General features: G+C 44.3%; 1 protein-coding gene across 1 annotated transcript; it reads right to left on the bottom strand.

Annotated features, from left to right (window-relative positions):
- Positions 1 to 897: 897 nt before the first annotated feature.
- STARD4 (StAR related lipid transfer domain containing 4) lies at positions 898 to 8,128 on the bottom strand. The gene is made up of 5 exons (XM_056848840.1): positions 8,022 to 8,128; positions 6,839 to 6,888; positions 4,718 to 4,844; positions 1,645 to 1,759; positions 898 to 1,124 (listed from the first exon to the last, which is right to left on the bottom strand). Exons 1-5 carry the CDS (start codon positions 8,124 to 8,126, stop codon positions 898 to 900), a joined length of 624 nt encoding a protein of 207 aa, XP_056704818.1. The 5' UTR covers positions 8,127 to 8,128.
- Between the last annotated feature and the right edge of the window lie 2,405 nt (positions 8,129 to 10,533).

Raw genomic sequence — 10,533 nt, 5'->3', positions numbered from 1 at the left:
AATCAGATGCATTTTGTACTCATAAAAATTAGCTCTAATACTCAAAGACTGTTAAATAAAAAGACCCTTTTTACAATGTAGAAGTCTAATTATAGAAACCAATCACACAAACCAAATATAAAGCTCAAGATCTGAAGGAAGCTTCCTGGATGCACAATGTTTAACCCAGCATTTTGAAAATAAAGGCCATAAAATATGGGTCAAACAGCACTCAGAAGGTGGTAATACCACCTTTATCCTCAGAGGTCTGTGATGTCTGATCCCTAGAAAGCACACACATGCACCGCCCAAGACAAAGGTTGGAAATGCGCCATTTCTAACCACAATGCAATGTATCAGATATGACCCCCTTATCCACACTGTGGATTCTTCACAACCATAACAGCCTCACATGCCAAGTCATATTCTTTCTTATGTCTCATACAATCAGCAAGGGAATCTGTGACTGTATCTCCCGTGCAGTATTGGGATGTGTGCCCATTCACAGAAAAATGAACTGACCCGCAGTCCAGTTAGCTCTAAGTGCTTAAATTTAGGCCCGCCTAGTCCCTTTCAGATCCACAAGATGAAAACGGCATGTTTCCTGTTATCTCATCTTAAACGGCTGTGGGCTAGGCACATGTTTGAGAGATGAAAGAACATAAAATTACGCCCTGAGCTAGGGCACGTGCATATCTTCCAGGCATTACCTGGAATACTCCTATAATTTTCCCAGGGCTACAGTCCAAAAAAGACCACTGTGCCCTAAGCTGGAGGAAACATGCTTTCGTTTGGCCTGTGCAGCTCCTGGTACCTCTAAGGAAGAATCTACTGGCCTACATGCAGGAACCTTCCAACCTACCCTCGGTTTATAAAATATGCTGCCAGGAACGATTTCTAGACAAACCCCAGCCCCCATCATGCCTTCAGAGTCTTTCTGAGATCAGAATAAAAGGTCGTCAGGGTGCTGGCCATGGCTGTGTCCACCGCAGCCTGGGGGATCATTCCACGCAGATCCGTCTGGATAAAGCCAGTCAGAAGACTACGTCCAGGACTATCCTTGAGCGGGATACAGAACCAGCCACAGGGGTGGTTGAATCCTCTGACAAAAGAAGGCCTGACTTCCCCATAGTCTAGGCTAAGACCTGTTTCAAAACAAAACATGTTAGTGGGTTGGAACACCTCTTGTTTCCATTCAGGGCCATTTAAAAACAACCACAACAAGCCCCTGATGGTGCAGCAGAGGTACTGGATGCTGCAGGGGGATCTGGGGCAGGGAAATGTGAGGAAACCTACCATGTAGGAGCCCAGTTGCCACTGCACTGTATTGGAAGCTGCTGCAGCAATGTAGAAGCCATCTAAGCCCATCCCCCATGTGGAAAGCACCCTTGTCTCAAATTCAGAGATTACTCAGAAACCACCGGCTACTAACTAAAGTCACTTTACTCTACATGTAACATTTTTTGTACAGCATACCCTGCAAAATAACAGTCAGGCTACAGCTGTCATGCTATTTTAAAAAATATATATTTTTGGCTTTGAACATGAGCAATTCAATCACCTGTTGCAAACAGTTACTCAACCCTATGCAGAATTGATTTCATTGTGCTTAGGCATGCCTTACTAGATTGGGATGCAACATAAATATATTTCAGGAGAGATTACCACATGATAGAAGTCCATCTTCATGGTCCGTTGTGTAAGAGAAATCGACAAACTCTCTTGGGGCAATGATGTTCCACAGCTGGCCGGCAGTGGTATAACGCATCACACAGCAGTTCTACAAGATAAAAGCAAGATACTAGTTCAAGGACTATCGTTCATACTGCGCCTCTGTACAGAACCTTCCGCTGCCAGACATTTAGCCACAGCCAAAGTAATACCAGGATCAGTATTGGCTAATGGAAGACAGAAAGAAGGGAAACATTGGAAACTATCACTGGCTGTATCCACAGATCTCTGGAAGAGGAAAGTCTGTGTATAATTATAGCAGGCGTTGTGAGACAGCACTCCATTAAAAGTCACGTTGTGCATGTGTATGTAAGATTCTAATCTTGTATTTACACAAATGTTTATGAGAACAGAAAGAGGTGCTCAGTGTTCAATGCCAAACTGATTGTATCAATCACGGGTGTTGCCATGGTGTGGGGGTGTAATTGTCAGGCTCTGGCCTACCCAGGGATCATCAGGGTGTAACTGTGAGAGAGAGACTGAGCACAAATGAGCCCACCCCAGGGATCAGTCACAATCCCTTAGCTAAATCTTCAGTTTAAAAAAACAACAACCCACTGCAGCCTTTTTACTTAAAAAGATATATGGGAAAATGTGCAAGCAGTAATCCTCTTCAATTGCCTGATAAGAAGTAAGCCAGATCCCATCTTCCACTATTTTAGCCAGAGAGCCCAAAGGTTGAAAAGCACCCCCTAAATTAATGAATAAACTTTATTTAATTAGATTTAATGCACTTTAATAATAGTAATACTTAGCATTTATAAATGTGCTTTCGGTGCTCAAAGTGCCTCACATATATTATCCTGCTGCCATTCTTTAGGAGTGTTTAAAGAATTACAAATAGGAGTGTTTACAGAATTACAAAAAGAAGTAGGTCAGTGTTGTTATCCCACAGTGCACATGGAGGGTTGAGGCGGAGAAAAAAAAGCTGCCAAAGGCCAGCTAGTGAGCGTGGTAGAGGCAAGATTTGAACAGTGCACTTCCCAGATCACAGCTCTACTATGCATTACACCAGCTCTCGATAGATTTTCTGCCAGCCATGCAGAATCCATAAGCAGCCCTGAATGGATGGAAGAATGTTTAAATGCAGGACTTGACTCCGGGTGAGAAGGCCAGCATATATTACTGAGATGAACACATGAAGCTGCCTTATACTGAATCAAATCTTTGGTCCATCAAAGTCAGTAATGCCCAATCAGACCGGCAGCAGCTCTCCAGGGTCTCAGGCAGAGGTCTTTCACATCATCTACTCTACTTGTCTAGTCCCTTTAACTGGAGATGCCGGGGATTGAACCTGGGACCTTTTGCATGCGAAACAGATACTCTACCACTGAGCCATGGCGCCTCCCCATGAAATGGGAGGAATCACCTCCCTGGTTTTTCAGTGCAGCAGCAGCCTCAAGCTCAATGGCCAGGAAGGGGGAGTCATAGTCATCGATTGGGGTTCCATTGCTTTTTGAATGCTTCAATGGGCAGCATTCTCATATCAAGTGTATATACCTGGTGGTAGACAGATGGGAATTTTGTAGGTGTACCACCTACTCTGCTGTCCAAAAAACCCCTTACCAAGGTTACTTGATCTGGTTTCAGACCTGGTGTTGAGGTCCTTGAGACTGAAGATCCTCAGGAACTTCAACATTCATACCAAGGCCAGTTTAAAAGGTATAACCCAAGGCTTCAAGTCTCCAATGACAGTTGTCTGGGTCCAGCCCCCGGCCCCAACTTGACTCCTCCCAGCAAGCTGCAGTCAAGGGAGCACACTGAGGGACCTTACTTAGAACAACCAGGCAGGGAAACAACAGGAGCGGAAAGAGCAGCAAGGGCTCCAACCAACTCACCAGCAGCAGGAAGGGATATGTGGAAGCCAACTCCTCCCCAGTAGGGGTCCGGGGAACAAGAACTTGCAGCCAAGCCAAGCCCAGCTGAGAGACAGAGAGAGGTGGCTCCCCTCCCTGAGCAACAGGAATAAGGGGAGGGAGACTGGCAGCCTGGAAAGCAGGTAAAGGAGCACCTCTCTTTATCAATTCTAGAGGATGGTGGAGCCTGGGCCAGATTGGACCCTGGAAAGGGAGGCAGGGCCCAGGATCAAATAACAGGGAGGCTTCCAGGCCAAGGAAGGAACATGCCAAGGACATGTTATCCAGGAAAAAGGGCAAGTGAGTCAGTCAAGGGAAGGAAGAGGACCAGGGTATTGTAACCCCCTTCCCATTCTCAGGCTGGTTGGAAATCCTGCCTGACTCTAGCCAGGATGGCTGAATGAAGGCGTGCCGGGGCAGAGCAGGGCAGGCCTCACAACAGCCATGGGGCAAGCACAATACATCACAGTTCCATTTTATATGGCAGATCATACCAAGGATCTGGTGTTCTGTACTGAGGTCGAGTTTAACAGATCAGTGAGGGAAGTTTCTATCATTTGCTTGTAACCAATGGAATTTAAAACTGCTTAACTGGGACAGACTGATTCCCATATATTTCACCTCTTTCAGAAGCAGAAACCTTATTGAAGAATGCCAGAATATGGCTTTTTCTTTAATAGCAGCATTTATTGTGCCCTCATCTGGAGAGCTCAGGCTAGCCTCATCTCGTCAGATCTCAGAAGCTAAGCAGGGTCGGCCCTGGTTAGTATTTGGATGGGAGACCACCAAAGAATTCAGGGTTGCTATGCAGGGGCAGGAAATGGCAAACCACCTCTGAACGTCTCTTGCCTTGAAAATCCTATTGGTTGATAGCAAAAAACAACAACTCTGTGGCTTGATGGCAAAAAAAGAAGAAGAAAAGAAGCATTCGTTGTGCGGCCAAAGACTGTTATAATCAACCATACAGATTTCCGAGCTGAATTCTGAGGGCGCTCAGAGCCAAAGAAACAAAGTATGTGAAAATATGTCTCCACAGGTAAACTTTTCACTAACAGATGGCAAATTGTTAAAGCTTGTTGCAACTGCTATACCAATTAACAGATGTACTCGCACTGCTGAGAGTTCTATTCACACACTCAGGCAACACATACCTCTTCAAACTCTTCAACAACATCCATTGAGGTCATGAGACTGTCCCAGTGTAGTCGATAAGGTCCAGGACGGATGTGATCCACTATTCTGTTGACAGCATCTTCCACAATCCCTTGTGTTTTGTAGCTACAAACGCAGATTTAATACAAGAGAATATCAAGAGAACTTTTTCCTTCAGTTTGAAGTGGATCACATAAGGGCATATATCCCCTTATCAATAATCAGTTTTTCCTTTAGTACCTAGAAATCTTGACTATTTTCCTTATGCTATTTCCTTATTCCCAATATTAAGTAACTTCCTTCTTCTGTCAATAGACAATGCTATTCTCCATACCCTGTGTGGGGTTTACGCCTCGAATAGTCTACCAACTTGTTCTTTTTTCCCCCCAGAGCCCATGTGAGCAATTCTCTCCTCCTGCCCCCCACAAAAGCCACGCTACAACAAGATCTGCTCAGACTTTGAGAATGACAAGCATTGCATACAAACAAAATAATGCTTTCTAAAAAACATATACTAATGGTATGGCAGTGGTTTGGCTTGTCACCAGTTATACCCCATTCACAAATCAATAGGTACCTATGGTCATACCAGAACTGTGTTCCACGCAGCAGTCAGAGCTGCAAGACAAACACTAGCTGGGCCGAGGGCAGGACAGTATTCTCTCAGTGCCAAAATACTGCTATTTGTGCATGGAGAAAATGCAAGAACGGATGTACCAGATGGTAGAAGCACATTTGGATTCCAAACAATAACTGTTCATTTAATAAGCCATATCAGAAACCAAACGGAAAGGTCCTTAAATTTGTGCACCAAGTTACAGTGTCCTACAAGACATTGTCTGGTTGTTGTTTTTTAATGATTTTCTCTTGTTTTAATTTGTGAGCCACCCTGAGTAGGTCTCTGAACAGGAGGCTTAATGTGAATGGGAGCCCTTACAAGAATGCAGTAAAACTCCAGGCTCTCACTGCTCAATACAATATTACAACATGCCTTTTTGTGAGCCATACTTGTAGAGAATCACAGCTGGCTTCCATATTTCTTTTTTTTTTTTAATTTATGTTATGTATATAGTCCTCCTTTCGTACAGGAGCTCGGTGGATTATGCCTAGTAAATAAGAATGTGCAGCCCGAAGAATGTATGGCTGTCCCCAAGGCTTTTAATGGAGTCAGCAAGGGTCAGTTGACCTCCATCAAACATAGGGAGAACAATGTCCTTCAAGGCCTCCGCCTTCCCAACCAGCATTACCTCTGTCTTTTCAGAGTTTCGTCTCAATTTGTTCACCTTATGCCAGGTAATCAAGGTGGCCAGGCAGTGATTCAGGACATCTACCGCATCACCAGTAGATTTGGTTCCAGATACAGAGCTGAGTATTGTCAATCTATTGATGACAACCAACTCCTAAACTACAAATGATTTTTCTCCAGCCACTAGGACAGGAAAAGGTACAGAATCTTAATGCTGATGGCATCCCACTCTACAATAGTGGTCATGATGTCTGGGAACTGGGGATAATAGTTGAAAGTGCCAGTGTGGTGTAGTGGTTAGAGTTTCAGACAAGGATAAGAACATACAAAAAACCATGCTGGATCACACAAAGGCCCATCAAGTCCAGAAGTCTGTTCACACAGTGGCCAATCAGGTGCCTCTAGGAAGCCCACAAACAAGATGACTGCAGCAGCAGCATCCTGCCTGTGTTCCACAGCACCTAATAGGCATGCTCCTCTGATACTAAAGAGAATAGGTATTCATCATGACTAGTAGCCATTTTAACTAATAGCCATAGATATCCCTATCTGGGAGACCTAGGTTTAAATCAGCACTCTGCCATGGAAGCATGCTAGGTGACTCATTTTTGTCCTAATCTACAGAGTCACTGTGACAAATAAGATGGTGGAGACAAGAAGACCAAGCCACACTGGGTCCCCACTAGGAAGAAAGTTGTGGGAGAATAAGAAGCAAATAAAATAAATGGTGAACTGCATCATTCACAGGGTAGAAGATGCACCAAAATGAACATCAGCCAGAAGCTTCACCTCTGCTCACATTTGGCAAGGGTCTCCCTCTCAAAACACACACACCAACCAAACAGAAATTATTCCCCTTTATGGGTGAACTTACAGGTATCCATTGAATTCTTCTGATGGCTTGCGCCAAATCACAGTGTTTTTCTGGAGAAGAAAATAAAAGATCACAGAATTTAGCCACTATTAAAATGCCTCAATCACTTCATGCCTGTGAAGCTGAAGGTGGAATACTGAAGTTAAAAAACTACTGATTGCTCAGAGGGGAGCTCTTCATAGAATGTGCAGTTTTAACAGGCCTTTCAAAGTATACAGAAGTTAACCAAATGTGCTTTTTGAAAGCATGCTACATCTTCGATTGACGTCTTCTGTTTTACATACTTCTCCTTTACCATCCAGCTCCCTGCTTTCACCAATCCACTCAAGACACAACCATATCAAACATAGCTTTAAATCAACATACGAGAGAGCTCTTTCCCGAAGGCCACAGGTATCAACCACACTCCTGTTCTAAAGGAAATGACACGGGAATAAAGTCCTCTGGAAAACTAAACTTGCTGCACCAGCATTAAGTCATCAGGATGGGCTCTGTCATCAGCGGCATCATCGCAACATCACACCATCAGTAAACATGTGGCGGCGCAATGACATACATTGGTGTCAAGTTAAGATAGGACATGAAGGTTCAACTTGGGCTCATTTGATAGTATTTCAAAGAAGATGACTCAACTAAAGAGGAGTAATCTTGTTGAAGATTATTTTGGATCAGTGGGAGGATTATTATCCTTGAGAGCTCCAAGCCTCCATTTCTAGTTACAGTTAAGCAAGATGTTGGCATTTCCCAAGATGGTATGAAGAAAAAAGTCTGTTCCATAGCTCCTTATACACTGCACTGCTTTTCTTGCATAGTGGTGCAGTTTGTGGAACCATTAAGAATCTCATTCAGCATCCTATTCTTCTAAGGTCATCATACCACATACTCTCCAAAAACTTTGTGTTAACAGATTGTGTAGCATACTGGCCTAGACAATGGACTGCAAATCAGGAACTTCCCAGTTCAAATCTCACCTGGGCCATGAACTTGCTAGGTGGCCTTAGGGAAGCTGCTCTCTTTCAGCCTCACTTTACACCTTATGTGGATGGTAATGCTGGTCTGCCTTGCATTACTACAATAAGGTAATGTGTGCAGAATATTTTGAACACAGGAAAGTGCTATGGACACATGAATAAGTCTTATTATCAAGCTACAAATCTACAAAGGCTGCGGCTTAGTAACTTACTGTGGTCTTAATCGTCCTCCATTCACCATCTTCAGTGTTGTAGTACTGGATGAGTGTATTTCTGAGCTTTGTTGCCACAGAACCCACATCAGGGAAGTCAGCCATCCTTTTTCCACCTTCTACAGAAAAATCAGGATGTAAATCACAAGACAAAACCTGAATCCGTTTTTCTCAGCTTCCTGTTCTGTATCAACAATTCAGTCAGGTGTGCAATAGTCCCAGCCTCTCTAACCAGTACAGCTATCCATGCAATCCTAAGGACACTTCCTTTGGGGTTAGCCTCATTGAGTAGACCTGCTTAGGACTGCAACACTGAGTGAATTTGTTTTTAAAAATCACCCAAGATAAGTACTATCAGTTTGCCTCTACAGAGCAAGAACTTTTTCAGTGCAATTCTGAGGATTCTGGTTAGGATGGTACTAGACTCTTTCCTTGCTGCCACATCCCACGGTCATAATACTCCCAGTTTGAAGGGTAGTACACATTAGCAGCAAGTGTTGCCAGTCACTTTGTGGACAAAGGCTCTGACATTCTACCAACGTACATGAACAAAACGCCCTCTGAGAATTCCTTTGCTGTGGGAGGCTAAGGGAGTTTGTAGCCAGACATGTATGTTAGATATTAGTTGGGCAAACTTTAATGAACTCATGATGAGAGTCATTCCATGGGCAAGAATGCTGAAAGGGAAAGGGGCACGTGAAGGGTGGGCGTCTTAAAACAGCAGCTCTTGCAAGCTCAAGCCATCACTGTTCCAACAAGATGGAAATCTGGTCGGGGAGCAAGAAACCAATGAATGAACAGAGAGCTCCATGATAAGCTAAGGAAGAAAAAAGAAATGGAGGGAAGGACACCTCTAAAGTAGAGTATCTGAAAGTTGCTAGGTACTGTAGGGCAGCCATCAGAGAGGCCAAAGCTCAAAGTGAGCTGAGGCTGGCCAGGGAGGCTCGCTACAACAAGGAAAGGTTCTTCAGATATGTGAGGAGCAAACACAAGATAAGGCAATAGGCCCACTTTTGGGTGAATATGGAGAAACTCTGACAAAGGACAAAGAGAAAGCAGAAAGGCTTAATGCCTATTATGCCTCAGGTTCCCCCCCCCCCCCCAGAAGAAGAGAACAGGCTCGTGTAGAGATGGTAGTAGGCAAGGCACGGCGTCCGGGCTGCTGGTTAACATGGACAGAGAAGTTGTTGAGAGGCAACTGGCTGCATTGGATGAGTACAAATCCCCCCAGGCCAGATGGTATGCACCCAAGAGTACTGAAAGAACTTTCTTCTTCTTTCTTTATCCCTTAGAAGCTCCTTGATCAATTGATCTTGAGCAGCATATATCTAGTGTTGGAGGGATATAAGGACTGAAACAAATCTTGCCACTGACAATGTAGCCTTGGGGTCCCTATCGCTTAGTAAAAAAGGCATTATGTCAGTCACAGAGGCATTGGATTTGTATGTTAAAAGGGGGAAATACAGTGCGATCGAAGTTCCTCGAAAGAACTTTCTAGACAGACTGCAGAGCCTTTGTCCTGATGTGCCACAAGACTGGAGGAGAGTGTCCCCAACAGGTCCTGCCAGACCAACCTTGCTTCCTTCTTTGATCAAGCTTACTGGATTGTGGGAATGCTGTCAATGTTGGGGACCCCTGTCAGCTTTACTGAAATCCAGGTAGACAAGATGTTTTGATGGGTAAACTGGAGGACTGTGGACTGGACTCAGTTAGATGGATAGGCAACTGGCTGGAGAATTGTACCCAAAGAATAGTTGTCAATGGAATTTCATCTGATTGGAGGGAAGTATCCAGTAGGGTGCCACAAGGCTCAGTTCTGGGCCCAGTACTCCTCTGAGGAGGAGAATCAACACTGGAAGGCAAAGCAAGACAGGGCAGTTTGCAAAGAGTGAAGGCTTGAATTTAGGTTGCTTATTTAATCAGGGAATTTCCAAGGGCTCATCCAGCCTATCATTCCTTTTAGTTCACTATTTCTATGCTACATGGATGAAGGCACCCTTTCTTATAGATACATTGGCCATGCAGGCTGCATGACTGTGGCCTGTGGTATGAAAAGGAAGAGGCAGAAGACAAATATTACCAAACATGCATTTGAAGTCCTGCAGGGAAGTGTGTGGGGGTAGCAGATGGGAAAGGGATAAGCAGCTCCTCCCCCACCCCTTAGTTTTCTGATTTGAATTGCTTCCTCCCAGTTCTGTTACTTGAAAACACAAAAAACTGACCACTAGGCACCCGGGCTCTCGTGCATGCATAATACGTACCTAATGTGTAGTTAGTCAGGCAGCTTATTAATTAGCCATGACCTATTTTGCATGGTAATACAAACTGCCTTCACCCAACCTGATGAGCTGTTCAACTTCACAGAGCGTAGGCGGACTAAACCACTGTTTCATGCTGAAGTCCATGAAGGCCTGCCCAAAATTAAGCCCCTAAAAGGTGCAAGACCTTTACAAGTGTCTACACCAAACATAAGAATACACACATCCTAATCTTCACTCAAGACACCCATGAG

Source organism: Euleptes europaea, chromosome 4 (genome assembly GCF_029931775.1).
Source record: "Euleptes europaea isolate rEulEur1 chromosome 4, rEulEur1.hap1, whole genome shotgun sequence".
NCBI classification, from domain to species: Eukaryota; Metazoa; Chordata; class Lepidosauria; order Squamata; family Sphaerodactylidae; genus Euleptes; species Euleptes europaea.
Note: the sequence above shows the minus strand (reverse complement) of the source record. Positions and strands in the feature narration are given on the sequence as shown.